At 35.6% G+C, this 21,452-nt stretch overlaps 5 protein-coding genes across 5 annotated transcripts; 3 read left to right on the top strand and 2 right to left on the bottom strand.

The window, feature by feature from the left end:
- The first annotated feature begins 374 nt into the window (after positions 1 to 374).
- On the top strand, positions 375 to 2,588 carry LOC111787851 (uncharacterized). The gene is made up of 3 exons (XM_023667919.2): positions 375 to 736; positions 1,537 to 1,636; positions 2,364 to 2,588. The coding sequence occupies exons 1-3, from the start codon at positions 466 to 468 to the stop codon at positions 2,434 to 2,436; spliced, it is 444 nt and encodes a 147-aa protein (XP_023523687.1). The 5' UTR covers positions 375 to 465; the 3' UTR covers positions 2,437 to 2,588.
- A 129-nt stretch (positions 2,589 to 2,717) lies between these two features.
- Positions 2,718 to 5,615, bottom strand: LOC111788512 (IQ domain-containing protein IQM1-like). Its single transcript, XM_023668847.2, has 8 exons — positions 5,178 to 5,615; positions 4,961 to 5,075; positions 4,476 to 4,541; positions 4,195 to 4,283; positions 4,026 to 4,113; positions 3,685 to 3,915; positions 3,469 to 3,570; positions 2,718 to 3,378 (listed from the first exon to the last, which is right to left on the bottom strand). Exons 1-8 carry the CDS (start codon positions 5,612 to 5,614, stop codon positions 2,974 to 2,976), a joined length of 1,533 nt encoding a protein of 510 aa, XP_023524615.2. The 5' UTR covers position 5,615; the 3' UTR covers positions 2,718 to 2,973.
- Positions 5,616 to 7,944: 2,329 nt separating this feature from the next.
- Positions 7,945 to 9,667, top strand: LOC111787852 (EPIDERMAL PATTERNING FACTOR-like protein 3). The gene is made up of 2 exons (XM_023667920.2): positions 7,945 to 9,236; positions 9,356 to 9,667. Exons 1-2 carry the CDS (start codon positions 9,081 to 9,083, stop codon positions 9,593 to 9,595), a joined length of 396 nt encoding a protein of 131 aa, XP_023523688.2. The 5' UTR covers positions 7,945 to 9,080; the 3' UTR covers positions 9,596 to 9,667.
- Positions 9,668 to 10,726: 1,059 nt separating this feature from the next.
- On the top strand, positions 10,727 to 15,824 carry LOC111787850 (casein kinase 1-like protein 2). The gene is made up of 14 exons (XM_023667918.2): positions 10,727 to 11,249; positions 11,365 to 11,405; positions 12,275 to 12,344; positions 12,431 to 12,579; positions 12,670 to 12,765; positions 12,850 to 12,920; positions 13,660 to 13,721; positions 13,876 to 13,939; positions 14,012 to 14,096; positions 14,204 to 14,330; positions 14,408 to 14,490; positions 14,578 to 14,638; positions 14,872 to 15,020; positions 15,099 to 15,824. Exons 1-14 carry the CDS (start codon positions 11,174 to 11,176, stop codon positions 15,396 to 15,398), a joined length of 1,434 nt encoding a protein of 477 aa, XP_023523686.1. The 5' UTR covers positions 10,727 to 11,173; the 3' UTR covers positions 15,399 to 15,824.
- Positions 15,825 to 17,205: 1,381 nt separating this feature from the next.
- Positions 17,206 to 21,215, bottom strand: LOC111789329 (eukaryotic initiation factor 4A-8). Its single transcript, XM_023670054.2, has 5 exons — positions 21,054 to 21,215; positions 19,616 to 19,685; positions 19,355 to 19,461; positions 18,744 to 19,174; positions 17,206 to 18,150 (listed from the first exon to the last, which is right to left on the bottom strand). The coding sequence occupies exons 2-5, from the start codon at positions 19,681 to 19,683 to the stop codon at positions 17,515 to 17,517; spliced, it is 1,242 nt and encodes a 413-aa protein (XP_023525822.1). The 5' UTR covers positions 19,684 to 19,685; positions 21,054 to 21,215; the 3' UTR covers positions 17,206 to 17,514.
- Between the last annotated feature and the right edge of the window lie 237 nt (positions 21,216 to 21,452).

Genomic DNA, 21,452 nt, shown 5'->3' with positions numbered 1-21,452 from the left:
CTCAAAATAGATAGAAATTAAAATGCATGAATCCTTGTTAAGGAAATTGTGAGACTCATTTATAATTTTTTTTTTTCCCCCAAAGCCCTCCTCCATTGTCTTGAATCTTCTTGAGCTGGAAGCTATAGGAGCAATGATAATGATCTTATAATGATCTTATTACCAAGGATTAATCGGCATAATGTTAGTATATTAGTGATACATGAGATGAAATATAAAGAAAACTAAGAAAAGATAACTACATAGACATGAAAAATTAAAATTTTGCATATTTAGCCACTAAATTTATAAATATGACTCTTTAATTTTTCCATTTTAATTTTTTGTCGATTTAGAAAATAAACCGAATCGAAGATTTCAGAGAGAGCCGAACCTTGACCGGACCAGCACTTTTTAAAAACCAAAAGTGGAAGAAGAATCCTCTTCTGATCATCTCTAGGGTTTATTCAGCTCGTTCATTTGGTAATGGCGTCCACACTTCTGGTTCGGACGGGAAATTCCTTGATCAATCGGTTGCGATTGAATTCCGCGCATCAGACTAGCAGGATTTGGTGTCCCCAAACTTTGTCTCATGGCCACGGCGCTGAAGTCACTCCGATGCTGTTTCCTTCACTCTCTAAGCATCAGACTGCTCAGCATTTGCAGCAGAATGATACCGAATCGGTGAGGAAGCTCGAATCTGAAGGCATCTTCTTCCCATTTGGTCTTCCTTCGCTCCGGTTCTTCTTACCCGACGGTATGCTGTTTTTGCCTGTTCCGCTTGAACTGATCTTTAGAGTTAATTCGTAGTGTATGCTGTTTTTTCCTTCTTTTTGGGGTTTTGAATGGGAGGATTAGCGCCATTCATTCTATCTAGAGGGCCTCCTCCATACTGTTGGGCTCCGAGTGATGTGTTTTTGTGCAATATAATTTAGAGAGTTTGGACCATGTACCTTGGAAACTTAACTTTGCCACCTTCATTTGGGGCTTTTTTCTGGAGAACTTCAGCGTTTCCTCGGCTAATAATAGTTGTTGTCATTCAATGGTTGAGGAGGTGGTTGCTTCATCTCCTTTACAGAACAAAGTGAGAAGCTTTGTGGGAAATGGCCTTTCTAGCTATTTTGTAGAAGCTCATCTAACCTGAGAGCAATCAAAGGCTCTTTATCCACACCTTGTTCTTAAGGTGTGTTTTATGGCAGGAGTTCAATGATAGGATTAGGTAGTAGGGGAATATGGTAATTAGGAGGTTGGTTCACTGGGTGTTTCTTTGGGGATCTGGCAACAAGAGAGGGCAGGCAATACTGTGACTATTTAAGCTTGAGTTTCAGCCTTCGTGAAAGAAATTTCCTTTAGCATTCTCAATGTTGTGCCCTGCAAGTTGAGCATCTTGAATAATGGAAAACTCGTTTTAAGTAGTTAGTGAATATTTTGACCTTTCTGTCCGAGTTATGATTCATGGTTATAGATAGCAATTTTCATGGCTCAGATGATAATGTAACCTGTCGTTAGGCACTACTTTTTTTTTTTTTTTTTTTTTTTTTTTTTTTGTTTGCGCAGGAGATAATTCTTCCACTCAAGAACCAATGATCTTATTTCCTAAAAGGACTTTTCAACCTAGCACCATCAGGCGGAAGAGGAATCATGGATTTTTTGCCCGGTATCTCCCCATTGCCTTTTCTGTATCTATATTCTTTTTAAATATATATATATATATATATATATAGTGTTTTCACAAGGGAGAATTCACAATCTGCAAATACTGTTATACTTTGGTTAAACATGCTCGGTAGAGCTTGATGGTTAAGTTGGTAGTTGTTATAAATAGGAATCTTAGAACACGGTCGGGAGTAACTTTGAAATGGTCAAAATCTCTTTTGTTTCATTCAAAATCACTTTGAAACATGTGTTTAGCCATTCCTAAACTTAGGTTGCCTTAATCAGCTAACTTTCACTGTCCTTGCCCATGAACAATGGCTCACTTTGAGGATGGGCATGTTTGGGAGTAATTTTGAAATGGTTAAAATCTCATGTCGTATTCAAAATCACTGTGAAACATGATTTTAGTTATTAAAAATCGTGAAAATTGAAATCACTCTCAATCATGTCCTTGTCCATTCCTGAAATTAGATGGGTGGGCTTAATCAGCTAAATTTCACCGTTCTTGCCTCTGAACCATGGCTCGCAGGCAATTTAATAGCATCATATGTTGTCCAGCTTCCTTAATACTTGACTACCCTATCTGAGTTGATTTGTGGCCTTAGGGGAAAAAAAGTACCAGCCTACGTAAATTAGTTTGGTTGGCAAGACTAGCTGAGAAGGAAAAGGTAACAAATCATTCCGAAATGTGCATTAAAAGACCATTTTTTTTTTTCTTCTCTGAGCAGCAAAGCAACCAAGGGTGGGCGTAAAGTGATTGCTCGAAGGATTGCGAAGGGGCGATCAAGAATAACAGCATAATATGCGTCTCAAAATCAGGTGTATTTGAATTAGCCTGCCAACATCAACCTCTATCTTTTGTAGGTTATGCTACTTTTTTCTATTAACTTCAGACAAGCTACTCACAGTCTGTATAAACCTCTCTGTTTTTATGATTATCGTGCATTAAACCAGTTTCACTTGCTTTTATTTTTAATTTTTTTTCATTGCTTGGCTATGAAACATAGTATTTGATTTAACTCATTTTAAGACTCAAATCATTTAAGGTCTCATTCAATAATGATTTTCTTTTTAGTAATTCTAGAAAATTATAGATAGGAGGGTGCAAGTACACGACGATTTTCTTTGTTTTGCATGTCACCTCTGTTTGTGCATCAAAAGTCAACATATATAAGATATCAAGAACAAAAAAAAAAAAAAATTGAAATGAATTAAATATTTATAACTAAAAACTAAAAGTTATTCATCATGGCTGCCCTCTTAAACTATGAAATGAATTCTCCTCTTCTACCTGCAACAGAATACACCTCCTTGAATAATCTCATGAACTCGACACAACTAGTATTGTGACATTCGAGGACTCGAGAGCACCATGCAAGCAAGCCTAGGGGACATATGGATTCTAGGGCTAGGCCTTGGTGATGGAATTGGCAAATTGGAGTTGAATGCCTGTTGAACAGAGGTGATTCTTGGCGAGAGATTCAGCTTTTCCAACGCCTGAAATTGAAGCTTTGTTGGATATTCTCTTACGCAGCCTATTCGAGGACCGGCGCCGGTGGTCCACTTGCTTCTTCGTTGAACCACATTGCAGTGCCTTTCCATTTCCGCCGCTTCTCCCGCCGGCGCTGCAGCTTTCTCGGTGGTGGCACCGCCCCCTGCCACTTCCTTCTCCTCCTCTGTGGTTTCATCGGTTTCTCCCTTCTCTTTGTTATTGGGTGGCACATCCTCGTCTGTTGCACATCTCTGCATTGTCCCAAAACTAAATTAGTGTTTTTTTTCAAACAAATTCATATATTATACCAATAATTTAACCTTAAAAAACAAAGTTTATACCTTAACGTTTGTTAGGTCAACATTGTTGTCCTTCAAGAACTCAGTGAACTCAATGAAATTTTCTTCCGTGGGATGATAATGGCCACTATAAGGCCATATAGCCTGAAACAAAAAAAAATCAAATTTCCAAAACCCATTAATTAAAAATATATATTATAATATATGATATATGCATTTAAATAAATATATAAATAAATAAATAAATAAATAAATTACCCTGAGAATGCCACTGTCAGCTACCAATCTTCCAGAAGCCGTGGTGACTGCTCCAGCAAGAAAGCTGGAGTGTTGAAAATGGCCTTTAACTTTCTTCCCCACATACAGATTTCTTGAAGCACTAAGAACAAATATCCATTTGGAGTCATTCACTGTATTTACGAAATTGCCACTTTGTTTGTATACAAGCTTCCCTTCCTTCACTATCACCTCGTAAGCCTCCCTTTGATTCTACGCCACCCAAAACAAGTAACCCGAGTTTATATTAAAATATTATATTTTAATTCGAAACTCAACTTAACTTATTAAAAAAATTAATAATTAATAATTGTCATACTTACTGGTCCTAGATATTGAATACACTGTCGTTGGAGAATTGTTCTAGAACATTTTTCGAGATTCAACTCTTTTCCATCTCCAATGTCCAACCTTTATTTAAAATAGAAGAAATGATAATTAGTAAAATGCATATATTTAATCCAAATTACATAATTGTTTATTATTACTTACCAATAAAAGAAAGGCTGCGAGCTTTGACTTTGGAACCAAACATTATAGTACATGTGGAGATTGTGGCCGTAGCGATGACGTGGATCGATCTGTTTCATTTGAACGGACAAGATTTATTAAATTCATTTTTCTTCTTTATTTAAAAATATAATGCCCACTGGTAACGTTCAAGTTTTGCTGTATAATTAAATTATTCCATTTATTATATTAAAATAATTAGGAATTTTAAATTAATAACAAATAAAAGACTTTCCAATTATGGAAGCTTTCAGGAGACTTACAGCTTCAAGCCAATGTCTGAATGCCAATTTCTGAGCTTTCTCATTCTTTGATAACCCTTTACCCACCTGCCATCAAACAAACAAGTATATATAGTTGTTAAATTAGGTTAAATTATATTTCATTTCGATCCTAATTTAATTAGATAAATAGATAATTTTTTAAATTTTAATCGATCAATATGTTTGAATATAGCCTGAATTGACTGACGGCTATACATTGTTGGTGACAGATAATAATTGACTTATTACAAAAAGTCAACGTAAAGTTTAAAGAAAAATGAAAAATCAAAGGCCATTCAAATTATTCACCTAAAAAATATAAAACCCATAACCAAAAACAGATCTTTAGTTCAAGAAAACTGTGTAAAAGGGAAAGATATGAATGTATGTGAAGAACAGAGGTGGTCCAAAATTTGACAGAAGAAAAAATCAAAATAAAGAACGATTAACTATCAACATCAAATGTATAAAATAAAATGAAGTACCTTTGCAGCTCTTGCTCCGGCCCTTGACCATTTCGACACCGCGGTTTCCGCCTTGTCGGAGTCAAAAAACGACACTGAACTCCGCCGTAGAGAGGCGAAATCCAACGCCTTCCACCTGAAAACCCCATCAAAAGATAAAAATTACCATTCATTTTTATTAGGAAAAAAAAAAAACCTTTTTTTTTTTTTTTTTTTTTGGTGGGGTTTGTTTTATTACCATAATTCTTCAACGACAACAGCGCAATCGGCGAGATTCCGTCTCGTTCGGTAACTTTTGTAAACTTTCTGCAATTTGACGGCGGCTGCATCAAACTGATGTCCGGCCGGCGCCGGAGACACCACCACGGAGTTCCTCGTTTTAGGGAGCGGAATTCCAGGCGGGTGGCCGGAATCCAAATTCCTAGTTGGTTGCAGCTTCAAATTGCCGGCATTCTTCTCCGACCGAAACCCCCTGTTAGCCTTCTTCGTCTCCGGCGACGACACCGCTTCCCCCGACGACTTCTCTATCACCGCACACATTTTCTGGCAAAAATGTACGCAGAAGCAGAACCCACCTGAAAGAGGAATCCAAGAAATTGGTTTTGCTGTCTGGTTTGTTTTATGTATGTTCTTAGAATCACAAAGTTGTCGGTTTATATATATACATACACACATATATATAGAGAGAGAATTGAATTTGAATGAAGGTTGGGAGTGTGGAAGAAGCAGGGCAATAAACAAAGGAATGGTTTGAATGGGAAAAATAAAGTTGAATAAATAAATGACATTTTGAAGGAACACGAGGCCGAGACACTCTCATTTATATCTCTTTTTTTCCTTTTTTGTTGAATCTCAGAATTCCTATTGTTTGTTACGCATATCAATTTTTTCACATCATTCCCAACCAATTTAATTTAATTCTCCACGTTCTTCCAACAAAGTCCCACGTCACCTTCATTTATAAATAAACAATACTATCTCCATTACTATTGGGCAACCAATTCCAAGTGCCCAACCAATTCCAAGTGCCCAATCAACACCGATCATTTGACCAAATATTTCTATCTCAAAATTGTTCTTTTTTTAAGATACCAATTTCCATAATAATAAAATAGGAAGAAAACTTATGTCCGTGTTTCATACTATAATTAATGCATGTAATAATATATATTTCTAATTTTTTTTTTCCTTATTATATATTATTAAGAAAATGAATATTTAAAAAAGGTGAGGAGATTGTTTGAACAGCTTAGTCCAAGTTCCCCTTTTATTATTTCATTTCATAATATTGGCTTCACGTTGCTTCCCGGTCAATCTCATCATCACCGTCCATGTACGACCGTACACCAATAAATATTTTATGACGTCATTTCTACCTCATTCTCTTTTATCTTCTTCATAATATCATTTACATTCACTATATATTACTGAAAAAAGGGATTAAAATTATTTTTAAGAAAAAAATTAATTTTAAATACATGCCATTGCTAGGAATGATAAACCCGTCCAATTGACACAACCTAGTTAGTTGAGTTATGTCTCTTGTCATCTTCAAATCTCAGCTCCTCAATTGACGAGTCAAACTTTCTATTCCTGTCTAACGAGTCACTTTGTCTCGTTTTAGAGTCCAATGAATAATAATGAATACAAAAACAAAAATACACCCGCTTGCTCACTTATTTTTCCATCTTTCATGGTTATGTTTGCTTTTACCTTCTTCCGAATATATATTTTAAGAGGAATTAAATATGGACAAATTCATTCTTGATCTATGAATATGAAAAATCTACCCATTATTAGACTGAAGACCTCTATGATATACAAGTGAATGTTAGAAATACCTTGACAGCAAAAGGAACAGAATTCCCGAACAAATTGGGTACAAGTAAGTTATGCGATAAATAGTTTGTTTTAATGTATGTTTGTTACACGAGTTCTTCTATATGTAAGTTATGACTTAAGCATGACATAATCAATTAAAAGATTAGCACGTGATGATTCAAACTTAAATTCTCGTACAAACAAAATTAGTCACATTCAATGTTTGAACATGAGTTCTTCTATATGTTTAAATACATATACTTTATTTAAATCCAAATGTATAATTTACTTAAAAAGAAAAAAGAAAAAAGAAAAAAAAAAAAAAAGAGCAAGAGGGAATTCATAGTTTGACTTTTCAAAGCGTCCAAAAAAGTGGGCCAAAGAAATTGACCAATGAGCGTCAGAGAAATTCAAAGCTGAAACGACTTTCTCGTTTTCCTCACAGTTTCCACTTGTAACACAACATTAATCCCTAATTAAGTGTCTGGTCCTTTTCCCATTTCTTTAACGTTGTATTTAATTCCTTAATTATAATATACCTTCTTAATCCCAACTAAAACAATAGGAGTTTTAATTTTAATTCCTCACATCTTGTTGGACTAAAATGTGTTACTTATCTCTTAAATATTTTTCTTTAATCCCTTATTTATTTATTTATTCATATCCCTTTTGTTTTTGTTAACTCGGTTGTGATTATATATCAATCATTACATTCATTAAAAAAAAAAAACATAAATTGATCGGGAAATATAATAATAAGTCAAAACGATAAAATAGTTTTCTAGAAATGCCTGTGGTTTCCTTTTTTAAAAAACAATAAAACAACCAATGGTAACTCCTAAAAAATGATTAAAAAGAGTCTCCGTCTACTTTGAGTAGAAGCTCTCATGACTTTGATTTGGGCTTCTCTTCATTCTAATGGAGAGAGTATTCTTTGTTTATAAATAAATGATCATTCCCTAAATTAGCTGATGTGAGACTTTTATCATCGAGTTTCCCTAAATGATCATTCCCTAAACAACTCTCCCCAATGGTACATCATGGGTTTCCACTCTGAGCATAAACTCTTATTCCCTATACAACAGATGATGGGACTTCCATCATCCAACCATTTTAACCTAAAAAAATATTTTAAAGATAAAAATAGAAAGATTTAAAGAATGTTTTGTGAATGAATCCCCGGATTTGTGTTGGTTCTACAACTCAAAAGCAAAAACATGTTTATGGGTTTGTGATGGAATGGATGATTGTTTTATCCTGGGGTCGAGATTCTAAAGCTGGTTCCTGGGGTTTCCCTTTGCAGAGCCGCTGATGGGAAATCGCCAAGATTTCAATGGACAGTCGAAAAGAAGAAGAAGAAGAAGCGTGAAAGAAAATGCAGGTGGTGATGGAATAATCAACCACTCAAATCTCGCAGATATCAATAAGAAATCCCTAGACGATATCGGACAGCAGCGGAGCTATCTCCAAAACGTACCATCTCTGCATTTGATGCTTAAACTACCTTCTCTGCTGACCCATTTCATCCTTTTCTTTTCACAACATCCTCTCATTTTCTCATTATTTACATCTCCCATCCACCCGCTTCAACACTCATTCTGCGCCCCTTTCTCTGTCCTTCCTTTTCTAATTACTGCCCGCCATGTGTTTGATTATTTGTCTGTGCCACAGTTTTAGCCTCCTAAGGCTTGCTTCCCATGTTTTAAATTTTACACCACTCATCTCAATTCTCCAAATACACTCAAATAAACAGTTCAACTTTCATTTGGGGCGTTAACAATTGCTATCTTCAATATTGGGTATGTACACATAGAAACCACTAGTTAGTGCCTGCAATGTGTTTGATTATTTGCTTATGTGAAAGTTTTGGCCTAATGCTTTGAACTCTGACATAATTCATAACACTTCTTCAAATAGAACCAAATAAGCGATTAAACTTTCATACGGGATGTTAATAAATTGCTATGTTGATTCCTTGAAGGAAGAATGTAGTGATTTCCATCTTGATTATAACCCAAATGGATGGCTGAGATTGAATTTGGAGCTGCATTCTTACTACTCTGTAAAAGATCGACCCCATTTGTAGTACCTTATTTAATTGATGCAATTTTTTTCCTTCTCCTCCATAAATAGCCCCTCTGTCAATGGATCTTCTCTTCTTTAAATAGGAATGAAACTGGCAGAGGTGAAATAAAGCCCCTGCAGTCAAGGTAGCTGGTGTTTTTATTGTTCTTCTTCTCCATATTTACATTGCTTCTGGTTTGGGGAAATGTGAACCTGCTTGATACCCTCAGTTATCTGTCTGGGTTTTCAAGAAGACATGAAAGGAACATATTATTGTTTTATGTTCATTCTGCATTTAGCCTGTTGGGTTTCTGCTAAAACCACCGCTTTTGCTCCAAATCATCCTCTCCTTCCTCATAAACAGCAACGTCTGTTGCCAGCTCTTGTCTCAGCCTCTTCTAATTCAAAACAGGTCAACCTTCGATTTGATTATATGTCCATGAAATAAGTTTAGCTATCTTATTATTAGTCCCGTGTTCGATTCACGGCTCGTGTCGATGTTGAATTCATTTTTCTGTGTGTGTTTTGAAGGGCGTTGGAGGCGTAAATGAAGAAGAAATGTTGTATAGAGGGATGAGACGAATGGGTTCAGGGCGGCCGAGGTGTGAGCACAAATGCTATGGATGCAGTCCATGTGAAGCCATTGAAGTGCCTACCAACAACAACAACAACAACAACGAGAAGAGGCGCACCCACCTGGGGGTCCAATACACCAACTATGAGCCCGAGGGATGGAAATGCAAGTGTGGCCATTCCTTTTACACTCCTTGATTCTAACTTGCTTTTCAATTATTGCTTCTTCTTCTTCTTCTTCTTTTAGTCACATGAACCCTATCACTTCAAAACTCATATCAATATAACATAACTAAAATCTTATCAATTATTTGCATCCAGTGTTAGATACTAACATTAATTAGGTTAATTTAGAATAACAATCAATAAATTACATTTATAGCTTTGTTTAAATGAGACGAAGATTCGAATATGTTAATTAATTTATATTTTTTCAACTCCACGTTTTGATTTTAACCATTTTGGTCCTAAAGTTTTATTTCATATTCTTTATTCTTTATTCCAAATATGTCCCTCTGTGTCCAGCTTTGATGGGCCATTTGAACAAGTTGTCTTATCTCCCGACCTCGGTATCTATGGGCTGACAAGTCACAACAAAATGTTTTTTTGGTTTTACGTGTTCTCATGGAATTTGGACTTTTTGTTACCTTGTCTTGTCCTTACAACTATATCCACCTAACAACCTATCCTAAATTAATTTAAAACTCCAGAATTTATTCAAGTGAATCCACAAGTTTAGCTTCTAATAATTAAGATATATATTTCCCATCAATTTTAAATTGAGTTTAATTATAAGATATGTATTTCATAACTATTTAACATGAAGCATTAAATTTTTATATTGTTTTTTTTTTTTAATTTAAATTAATTTTATATGTAGAATGGGTCAAAAGGGAATTTTAATTGCTCTAACTAAATTCTATCTTATCAAAATAGCATGTCCCCGCTATTTTGGGCCTATCGTGTCTATACATTATATTATAAAGGAAAAAAAAAAAAAAAAAAAAGCAAAATACTCTAATTTTATTCTCTTATAATATTCTAAAAATGGTATTAAAAGATTTATTATTCCATTAAGAAGTAAATAATAAATATGGTCATGTTGATTAAAACATAGGTTAGAAGATAATTAAATTATTTTCGATGTTAGTGAAAAAGTTTTTAACTTAAATGTACGGAATATAAAATTAATTGGATTCCTTAGTGTGTGTCAACATCATTGCATGACAGAGGAGCAGAGACAATTCAGCGTTTGGATTAAGCGCTAAGGGCTTCTCTTTTAACCCAAACGGCGTCGTTAAAATGGTAAGAATCCGAAACCAAAAATAAAAGAAAAAAAAAAAGAGAGAAAAGACGATATCCTTTAATAAAGGATTGTAACTGTTAGCGATTTGCTATTTCTTTCCGCTTCGATTGGATCAAAGCCAGAGAGAGAAACAAAGGAGATTTCTGTGGAATTGTTTGTTCTTTAATCCCTCCTCATCGTCTTCTTCATTCTTTTTCTTCTTCTTCTACTGCTATCAACCGCTTTGATTCATTTTTTCGATGAGAAACGATTTGGTTTCTCAATTTTCGCCTCTGTTTCATCTCTCCTTCATGATTTCATTCCGCAACCGTTTTTTTGCTTCTTGATGATGATCTGTCCGGTCTTTTAGCCGTCAATCCAAGGCCTTGACGGTGTTTCTGTCTTTTTCCCCGGGATTTTTCGGCTAGGACTTGTTTTGATTGATCCTAGGGTTTTCTTTTTCTTTTTTCTTTCTGCGAGAATTCTGTATCATGGAGCCGCGAGTTGGAAACAAATTTAAACTCGGTCGGAAGATTGGGAGCGGATCGTTCGGAGAAATCTATCTCGGTTTGCTCTTTTTTTTTTTTTTTTTTTTTTTTTTTTTTTTTGGAGTGGTTCTGCTTTTCATGCGTGATTCTCTGTAGCTTTTCTAATTTGATTTTGATATTGTTTTTCATTTCAGGTACTAATATTCAGACGAACGAAGAAGTCGCGATTAAGCTTGTGAGCAAATTTTGTGCAATTGGTTTGTTTTTGCGGCTGTCGTTGAAAATTTATCGAGATGCTTGCCAATATGTCCTATTTGTTGACCTTATCATGTCCTGCTATTAACTTTTTGTTCTCTTTTTTCAAAATAGACATGCATGCGTATTTGGCTAGGAATTTGAGGTAGGACATAAATTAATTCCTTAATTTTAATCGAGACCGTGGATGGTAAAGCTTCCTGAAGGCTGTGTTAAGAGTTTGATTTATCAAAAGTTTAAAACCTTGGCGTACTTCTGGTAGACTTATGAAGGCGCCTGAAAAGTTCATGCAAGTTCGTTTGGATAGGCATCTGTAGAGAATGGTCTCCACGTTGAGTTGATTTCTGCTAGAATCTTCATAATGACTTAATGAGGTTGTGTTGATCATCAGTAATCAGTATTCTCATACAAAAGGTTGATGTTAGCACAAGTACTTGGTTATGGCCCATGGGTTCAAAGTCCATAGTTCTCTCAATCTCACTCACATTAATATCTATTGTCAAACTTGTGAATGATGAAAGTGATGGATTTTTAGTTAGAAAAGTATGAGCACGAAACTCATGCAGTACCTCTGTCACCAATGGGATATTCATTTATTTTATTACTTTTCAGCATTTAAGTGGAGCATAGGATGAAAACTTTTTCACGATAAGATGGGCTGATAAGTTATTCCTACGGTACTTCGTTAGCTGTTGGCTCAGATTAAGCTTGAAATTAGTTGCAACTTTCCCTTTTGGATGGACAGGATCGAGTCGTTATTTGATTAATGGAATTGGTTCTTTTTTCTCATTAAATAGTCTTTACAGCAATAAGTAATTTTTGCATTCCTGAGACAGTTTCTTTTTCCAGGAAAATGTGAAGACGAAGCATCCACAGCTGCTGTATGAATCAAAACTATACAAAATACTACAAGGAGGAAGTAATAAACGTTACTCTTTACCTTGTCTTGTTTATAAGTTCCACACTTTATAATACATGCTTGCTAACTTTTCGCAATTTGGACAGCTGGAATTCCAAACGTGAGGTGGTTTGGTGTTGAGGGGGACTATAATGTTCTTGTTATTGATTTGTTGGGTCCTAGCCTCGAAGATTTGTTTAACTTCTGCAGCAGAAAATTGTCTCTTAAGACCGTTCTTATGCTTGCTGATCAGATGGTATGATTTAATTCATTGTGTTCGCCCATCCCTATGTGTACTTCATGTTCTTGTTTATTAATGCTCTTCGAAAACTTTGCCTTCTTTTAGATCAATCGGGTTGAGTTCGTCCACTCCAAGTCCTTTTTACATCGAGATATCAAACCTGATAATTTTCTTATGGGCTTAGGAAGACGTGCCAATCAGGTTTCAATTTTGTTTGTTGTAAGATTTTGCATTTGGTTTTGTTTTGATCTATTCATCCAATGTCCTGTATCCATGTTACCATAGGTCTATGCTATTGACTTTGGTTTGGCTAAAAAGTACAGAGACACTTCAACTCATCAGCACATTCCATACAGGTTGGTTTATAATTAAAAATTGTTATCGTTTAATCCATATTAGAACTTTTTATGAAGATCTCAGTTGTAGAATTCATTGTTTTCAGTGATGTCCTTCGGTGTGAATTTTGTTGGCGGGTAATGTAGTACTGGGTCATTGTTAATGCTTAAGATGCTCCGACATGATGCTTGGAAGTTCAAGATGTTAATTAGCATGCTATCCTTCATTCTGGACAATTCATTCAAAACGTTCTTTTTTAAAAAAAAAATTAATAAAAAAAAAAAAATAAATAATAATAATAATAACTCTAAAATCTAATATAATATATTGTCTTACAATATCCTAATTCCTAGGATAATGTAATATCACTCACTCATTTGTTTATTTCAAGTATTGGGGATTTGCTTCCATGATAAATGTTATGGAGTTAAATTATGGTCTGTTTGTTTCCTTTTCTAACTGTTAGTTCTTGGCTATCATGATATACTAAGAAAATCAGAAAAAATAATCTAGCTCAGAAGAGAGTGAAAAAGGATTCTGTTACATTTTGCCGTGTATCTGGGTCTGTTGGTTAAGATTTTGGGCTTTGATTTAGATTCTAGCCCAATGTTCTATGTTTGAACCTGTGTTCTTGTGTTGGAGGGCTGGTATCAATACCGTAAACATATACAAAAAAAAGAAAAGCACTTATTTTATCTGTTGATCCCAAAGGAACAATTTCCATGAGTTTGACAAATGTAAACTGCTGACAATTTGTAGAGAAAACAAGAATTTGACAGGAACAGCGAGATATGCAAGCATGAATACCCATCTCGGCATTGGTATCTGTTTTCTCTTTCCCTCTATTTTCTCACTCCTCCCAATAATCCACACACACACGTAATAGAACATAGATTTAGAAGTGAAGGAAAATGGAAGAATTATTTTTAGTTCTATTTCCTCTACTCCTTACAATTTTGATTTCTTAACATACAGAACAAAGCCGCAGGGATGATTTAGAATCACTTGGATTTGTTCTTATGTATTTTTTAAGGGGCAGGTAAATATTTTTCTGTTATCATTTGTGATTCATTATTGTGAAATATGGTGTGCTAACCTGTCATCCCTTTAGTCTTCCTTGGCAGGGACTCAAAGCAGGAACCAAGAAACAAAAGTACGAAAAGATTAGTGAAAAGAAAGTTGCCACATCTATTGAGGTTAGTTAATCCATGTCTTAGGGTGGCATTTCTTGCTAATGATACAATTCTTGTGCCGAATATTATGAAATCCAATTAGATTATGCTGATATATTGTTCTGCTACAGGCCTTATGTCGTGGATACCCTACTGAATTTGCTTCATACTTCCATTATTGTCGATCGTTAAGGTTTGATGATAAGCCAGCCTATTCTTATCTAAAAAGACTCTTCCGTGATCTTTTCATTCGTGAAGGTTTGAATTATATAATCTGTTTGTTATGTTACTGTGTTGTACTGTTCTATTAAATTAAATGAAGTTATACTTTTCAGGTTTTCAGTTCGATTATGTGTTTGATTGGACCATTTTAAAGTATCAGCAGTCCCAGATAACCGCCCCACCTGCTCGTGCTATTGTAAGTTTTGGAATGCATGACATTGACTTTTCCCTTTATGCTAATACTCAATATCCATCCTTATTCCTTGTAAATTTTAAATTTTAGGCTGGTGCTGGACCAAGCTCTGGACTACCTATGGCTGTGGCCAATGCTGATAGGCACCCTGGTAGTAGATTCTGTTCTTTCTCGAGTTCCTCGTATCTTAACATCTTATGCCCCTGCGTGCATATCTCAATGATTAATGAGTTTCAACAAATTTATTTATTATTTAAAGAAATAATAAATAAAATAATGATGATAATAAAAGAGCCTTAATGATGGCATGCATTCCCTTTCCCTTGCGAAATATCTGAGTGGAAATTTAAGATGCTTAATCTGACCATACAATTATCTTTGAAGGTGGAGAAGAAGGTCGACCACCTCCGAGTGGCTGGGTACCAGCAGACCCCCTGCGAAGGAGAAACTCTGGTCCAGTAACAGGCACTGGAAATTTATCAAAACAAAAGCCCCCAGCAGTAAATGGTCCAGCTGTTGCCAAGGAGCATATAGTGAGCACTTCTTGATTACACGCTTCTTATCCTGCTCTTCTCATCTGTTAACTTGAACATTATCTTGGCTTCATCCAGCTACCAAATTCCAATATGTTGTTACGTTCAAGTGGATCATCAAGACGAGCTGCCATCGCAAGCAGTCAAGATTTAGCTGCGCTTGGATGTGAAACCGATCCATCTCGCCCTCCAATTCCAGATCCGAGTTCAGCAGCTCTACACAAAATTTCTAGTGCAAGGCATTCTCCTGTAGTATCAGCAGATCAGAACCGTAACGCCTCTGGCAGAAACGTATCAAACATCAGGAACTTTGAGTCAACTCTTAGGGGTATCGAAAGCCTCCATTTTAGTGGAGGAGATGAGAAGGTAAAATATTAGTGGCTAACACTCAGCTCGCTATCTATCTTGTAAATATGGTCGGGCGGTTTGTTCTGCTTTCGTTTGTGTTTTAGGAAAGCAGCAGCAGAAACAACTTGGAAACGAACATTTACTGTCACAAAATGGTAGGAAGAGGAGAATTACTACGTGGCTCATCGAAGAAACTTGTCAATGAATGCCCCATTTTTAGTCGCCTTAGGCAGTGGGATTCAGTTTCTCTAATTTATTTGTTGAATACTGTTCGTTATATTCCATTTTACGTAATATTTTATCCTCGGCGTTTCTTTCCATAGCCATCCAGACGAACATCAGATCTCAGTAAGTAGTTTATGTTTTTTTTTATTTCCTTAGCTACGGTAACGTGGGGGTATCCTCACTGTGACTACATATTTTCTTATGTCTATAAACTAGTTTTTCTTTTCTTCATTTTAATTGCTCATTAGGTAGCCCAACTTTTATTTTCTGCGGCGTTAAGTTTTGTGCTTCGGTAATCAACCGCCATATGGGAATCCACCAATTGTTATAACATAAAACAGTCGTCCAAATCCTTGACAAAAAAGAGATCCAAACGAGATCCAAACAGTTTTAACATCATATGTAGTAAGAGATCCAAACGAGAAAAGAAATGAAATAAGTTGCCAATGATACCCCTACAGAAAAAGTCCAGAAAATGACCTAGGAGTACAACTCTTTTAATTTGAACATTCCTTGGATAACTATTAAAAAAATGTTTGTGGCTCAATTTTATACCTAATGCTTCAAATGTCCCGAATTGAATTTTTGTAATCGGATTCGGATGGTAAGATCTCATACATTTTTGTCATCATTTTGTCTCAAGTATAATCTTTTGTAGTATAGTAAAAGACTAGAACGAGAAAGAAAGTTTCTCATTTGAAAAATGAACAAATGTCAATGGTACCCCAATAGCAAATGATATGAAAATATGGTAGGAGCAAAATCACTTTAGTGTATTTTCCTACTCAAATTTCATGTCAATTTCATCAAATTTGAACACTCCTCACAAAGTAAATATTAAGAGACCAAAATTAGAAAGAATATCCCAACGGCACTTGTTTAAGAATTGAAAAGTTGTCAATAATACCCCTATAGAAAATGCCTAAAAAATGGCCGAGAGCAGCCATTTTGAGGTCTTAGTTCTATTGAAAAATGTATTAATTTCATCAAATTTGGACATTCCTCACAAAACAGTTAAAAGTATGGTAATGAATTCACCTAATATTTCAGAAACAAGTTTTTCAACATCCCAATAGCACTCATTTGAGAAACGGCAAAAAGTTGCTAATGGTACCCTTATGGAAAAATGACTTGAAAATAGCATGGAACTTAATTTGAACATTCTTCACAATAATGTCGAAAATTATTGGTCATAACACAATTTTTTCACCTAATGCTTCAAATTTTCCAAATATAGTTCTCGTGTTCGTGTTTAGGTTATAAGGTCTTGCACACATGACTAAAGATTTTATTTTATCACCATTTTAGTTTAGTACATTCTTAGTGAATATAGTAAAAGACAAACAAAATTCGAATCCTAAATTTCATCGAATTTGAATATTTCTCACCAAATAGTGTTTAGTTGTTTCACATTGGTAAGTATCTCAGAACCTTTTATGTTCTGAAGTCTATTTTCTCACAATATTTTTAATTGAAGTCTATTTTCGAGCATAGTAATGATGGTTAATTGCAAGTGCCAACACTAAACCAGAATATGATTGCTACGTCTGGATGGAGAAAAAGTCGGTAGCACAGGAAAAAAAGATGGCAAAAAAACTATCAAAGACCTACAAGAGCAAAAGACAACGAGTTCTTATAACTTCGGGAAAAAAAAGGCAAACAACAGAAAAAAGCCTCAAATACAATACAAAACCCCAACAGAAACAAAAAGGCCCATATTTTACCAGAAAAGCAATTTGACAATCTTTATATTGCAGTGGTGCAGGGCACACCATTTTCCAAGGTCAGATAGGTTCAAGAATATTAATTTAAGACACTAGAGTAGAGCAAAAAGATAGAGGTGAAAAGCTTGAGTCTTCGAAGAGAAGAGAATAGAAAACCAGATGCCTTGTTGACTTGACCCACCAGAATATTTCCGTTCTCACAGGAGATCAGCAACATTAGCTGGCAGCTCTTCAATTACCACGTTGTAAAACTTCTGAATGTCAAATAGCATTCTTTCGTCCTCATTAGTTACAAAGTTGATGGCAACACCCTTTCTTCCAAAACGTCCACTTCTTCCTATACGATGAAGGTAATTCTCTGGTTGTGTTGGCAGATCATAGTTAATAACTAGAGAAACCTGCTGCACATCAATACCACGGGCCAATAGATCGGTAGTAATGAGGACTCTAGAAGAGCCTGAACGGAACTCACGCATAATAATGTCTCGGGTGTTCTGGTCCATGTCACCATGGGTAGCAGAAACCGTGTGGTCACGGCTTCGCATCTTATCAGTGAGCCAATCCACTTTACGACGAGTATTAACAAAGATGACACTCTGGGTGATGGCCAAAGTCTCATAAAGATCACAGAGGGTCTCGAGTTTCCAGTCTTCCTTGTCAACATTGACATAGAACTGCTTGATACCTTCCAAGGTGAGCTCATCACGCTTTACGAGAATTCTTACAGGCTTGTTCATGAACTTCCTGGTGATCTCAAGAGCTTCAGGTGGCATTGTAGCAGAGAAGACCCCAACCTGAATCTTGGATGGTAGCAGCTGGAAAATGTCATAAATCTGCAATTGGGATATACATTTGTTAGGGGAGTTTCAAGATTGAAACCACAACTCCAAGACATGATTAGTTCCAATGCAATGAGAAAAGTGAACCATTCAGTTAGTTATAGCGATGGATTCTATATATTGAGAACGGTAAATAAATAAATTAAAAAACTGCACACCGTATGGGAACAAAATATGTGAACAGCTACAAACTCCCTCACCGATATTTTCAGGAAAAGATGGGAGAAAGAACACCGGAAATGAAAGCATCCTACGTCTATTTCTACACCTCCGAAGATATTATTACACAACTAAAAACACTAGACCAATAGGGAAAAAGAAACAATCTTTCAATCCTCCAATCTTTAAAACCAGAACTCAAACAGTACATAACCGACCAAAGAAACCTGCCAGAATGCTATTAACGACTTAGATTACTCTTCAGAATGCTATTTATCATGGGGAAATAGTGCCCAAAGCTAAACTAAATTTGAACCACTGACTAGGCAACAACTTGTAGCCACAGTCCGGACGCGCTAAACAGTGTAATAAAAAGAACAAAATTTCCAAGCATGTGAGAACAGATTCATGAAAGTAAAATAACAAACCTGATCCTTGAATCCACGTGAAAGCATCTCATCAGCCTCATCCAACACAAACATTCGAATGCAGTCGGGACGAAGTGACTGTCTACGCAACATATCAAACACACGACCAGGAGTACCAACAACAACATGAACACCAGCTTGAAGAATGCGTTGGTCCTCACGAACACTTGTCCCACCAACACAAGCATGAACCTTCACTCCCAGATAATCACCAAGGGCTCGCATAACCTTCTCAATCTGTTGTGCAAGTTCCCTAGTGGGTGCTAAGACCAGAGCCTGGCATTGCACGAGACCATAATCAAGCTGCTGCAAAATGCCAGAGCAGAAAGTTGCAGTCTTTCCCGTACCAGACTGCGCTTGTTGGATCACATCAAGCCCTTTGCAGAAAGGAACTATTCCCCTTTGCTGAATTGCAGAAGGCTTCTCAAAACCTTTATAAACGAGGTTAAAACTATAATACAGGATATTGCAAACCAGCGAAAACCACAGAGAAAATAAAAAATATAAAAACTATATGATTTGCTTAAATATTAATCATTAAACAATATAAATAGAGAACAAAAAATAACTTTTGAGCATAAGGAGAGAAAAGAATAATGCTATATACCAACCATAAGCATAGATGCCTCTGAGAAGGTTTTCTTGCAGGCCCATAGAATCAAAACTATCATAAACTTCATCATAAGAGGTGAAGAAATCTTGTCCATCAGCTGAAAGTCTACATTGACCAAGAGATAAAAATGAATCGAGAAGGAAACTAGAATTAAGAGGTTACAAAAAAAACATAATAAAGATAATATGCAATGAAACTTAATAGTACTGTAGGAATAAATTGTCTAGGATGTTCAAAAAAGTTAAAACGTCAAACGTACAACTCATTCATCTTAGAGTCAAACTGACGTGCATCAAATTGAGAACCTTCTGGAGCCAAACCCGCCATATCTGTATGCAGCCAAACATATAAAACATGAAGTAGGTTATGGCAAAAAAATTGTATAGAAACATCTAAAACAAGAAGCTCACGCCACCTTTAACTTCTGCACAACAAAATATAAACATGAATAGAGGAAAAGAAGATTGCAAAAATTTAAACATATCACACTTGGGAAAAGAAATAAAAACCCATTGGCTGACAAAATGGTAACAAATTTGTTATCGTGAAAATTTTCATTGCCATCAAAACCCAACGGTCTATTATTCTAAGCTATTTCAAAATGATTTGAAATCTTGAGTGCTTCTATTCCAAATGGATTTAACCTTGCCATGCTTTGATTTTCGATCAATAAATCAATATTAAACGCCTAGTCGAATTAAATTACATTTTATTATACATCTACCATCCAAATACAAAATTATGAGCGTTCCACACAAGATAAGAATTCAAATCCGTTTCTAAGGTATCAAATCATAGGATTTAAAATCATTTTCGAACATTATAGACTCCAAACGGAGGTAATAGTCATAAGAGAAAATGTAACAGAAAAGGCAAACTTGCAATCAAAAAATGCAGAGGGCATGCATTAACTTTCTGTCCTCATTCCGGGAGACGTTTACAAAAAAACGAAGGTGGCCAATAGATTATTACTACGATCTTCGGGTATCAAAAGCCACTTTGCCACTCCCTAAACGTTATAAAAGAATGATCGAGCGTTTAGAGAGCAAGGAAAGCTTTCGCTAGGATGATAATTAGTGTATAAAGAAAAAGGGAGAAAAACAGATGAGAACTAGGGGAGAACACTCATTGGAAATTTCGCGTGGACATATTATCAAGATGAAACATCAAAACATTTTACACAGAAGCGCAAGTGCGTCACACGAACTATCAAACAAAATTTTGTAACAGTACCACCTTCAGCAGAATGTCCTAGATATAGTTACTTCCCTATCATCTACCGCCCAAAAGGCTTTGGAGGAAAAAATTTAGCCATGTTAGGGAACTTTCTAAACTCCAAACCACATAATCGCACAGCGAATGTCCAAGACATCAACTAATCTCAACACACTATGAAAAAATACGATAATAATCTAAAACCTATTCGCCAATCATAGGGCGCAGATTTTACCAAAAAAAAAGAACACAGCATGAACGTTCAACAAAGAAACAAAAATAACAAAAATATGAATAGAGAAAACGTACACACCGTATAAAACGATATCAGATCCAGTACAAACCGGTTTGAGCGATTACAGAAAGGGAAAAACTCACTGAATCCAAGCAAGATGTGACCAAAAAGATTAAAACAAGAAGGAAAAAAACATAGAAGATGAATAAATAACAAGAAGAGATGTATTAAAGGAATAGAAAGAAACCTGTAGATCAGTAAGAGACGAAGGATTGAGAGAAAGATTGGAAAGCGTATGAAGATAGCGAGAGATTCACAAACTCCTCGGATCTGCGCCGTGGAGTTGAAAGGAGGCTAATGCTTAAGGTGTGAAGTTATAATGCGAGGGCGTTAGGTTTTCTAAGGCGGCCCCTTGGCCTTCTGGCCTCAGCTTACAAATATGCGCATTGAAGTTACGATTTTGCCCTTGAGTTTGTTTTTATTACATTTATACCCTGAAAAACCGTGGACTTGCCTGAGAACAACTTTTTTTTTATTGTCATTTGGTCAATTTAAAAAGATAATAAAATTACTTTTAACTTTTTTTTTATTAAATTACAACACGTTTGTAGAATATGCTTCATATTTTAAATAAATCTTTAAATTA

The sequence above is a fragment of the Cucurbita pepo genome, chromosome 2 (genome assembly GCF_057944985.1).
Source record: "Cucurbita pepo subsp. pepo isolate OVF chromosome 2, ASM5794498v1, whole genome shotgun sequence".
In the NCBI taxonomy this organism is placed as follows: Eukaryota; Viridiplantae; Streptophyta; class Magnoliopsida; order Cucurbitales; family Cucurbitaceae; genus Cucurbita; species Cucurbita pepo.
Note: the sequence above shows the minus strand (reverse complement) of the source record. Positions and strands in the feature narration are given on the sequence as shown.

What these genes read in the sequence shown, in the direction of transcription:
- LOC111788512 (XM_023668847.2), bottom strand. Translation starts at nt 5,614, where the DNA reads ATGTGTGTATGTATATATATAAACCGACAACTTTGTGATTCTAAGAAC. An exon ending in CCGGAGCAAGAGCTGCAAAG is followed by an intron (nt 4,542 to 4,960) that starts GTACTTCATTTT and finishes GTTTGATGGCAG; the next exon opens with GTGGGTAAAGGGTTATCAAA. An exon ending in GTATTCAATATCTAGGACCA is followed by an intron (nt 3,916 to 4,025) that starts GTAAGTATGACA and finishes TGGGTGGCGTAG; the next exon opens with AATCAAAGGGAGGCTTACGA.
- LOC111787850 (XM_023667918.2), top strand. Translation starts at nt 11,174, where the DNA reads ATGGAGCCGCGAGTTGGAAACAAATTTAAACTCGGTCGGAAGATTGGG. An exon ending in GTTCGGAGAAATCTATCTCG is followed by an intron (nt 11,250 to 11,364) that starts GTTTGCTCTTTT and finishes TTTTCATTTCAG; the next exon opens with GTACTAATATTCAGACGAAC. An exon ending in TAGGAAGACGTGCCAATCAG is followed by an intron (nt 12,766 to 12,849) that starts GTTTCAATTTTG and finishes ATGTTACCATAG; the next exon opens with GTCTATGCTATTGACTTTGG.
- LOC111789329 (XM_023670054.2), bottom strand. Translation starts at nt 19,683, where the DNA reads ATGGCGGGTTTGGCTCCAGAAGGTTCTCAATTTGATGCACGTCAGTTT. An exon ending in GACTCTAAGATGAATGAGTT is followed by an intron (nt 19,462 to 19,615) that starts GTACGTTTGACG and finishes TGGTCAATGTAG; the next exon opens with ACTTTCAGCTGATGGACAAG. An exon ending in CACGTGGATTCAAGGATCAG is followed by an intron (nt 18,151 to 18,743) that starts GTTTGTTATTTT and finishes TCCCAATTGCAG; the next exon opens with ATTTATGACATTTTCCAGCT.
- LOC111787852 (XM_023667920.2), top strand. Translation starts at nt 9,081, where the DNA reads ATGAAAGGAACATATTATTGTTTTATGTTCATTCTGCATTTAGCCTGT. An exon ending in CCTCTTCTAATTCAAAACAG is followed by an intron (nt 9,237 to 9,355) that starts GTCAACCTTCGA and finishes TGTGTTTTGAAG; the next exon opens with GGCGTTGGAGGCGTAAATGA.
- LOC111787851 (XM_023667919.2), top strand. Translation starts at nt 466, where the DNA reads ATGGCGTCCACACTTCTGGTTCGGACGGGAAATTCCTTGATCAATCGG. An exon ending in CCGGTTCTTCTTACCCGACG is followed by an intron (nt 737 to 1,536) that starts GTATGCTGTTTT and finishes TTGTTTGCGCAG; the next exon opens with GAGATAATTCTTCCACTCAA. An exon ending in AATCATGGATTTTTTGCCCG is followed by an intron (nt 1,637 to 2,363) that starts GTATCTCCCCAT and finishes TTCTCTGAGCAG; the next exon opens with CAAAGCAACCAAGGGTGGGC.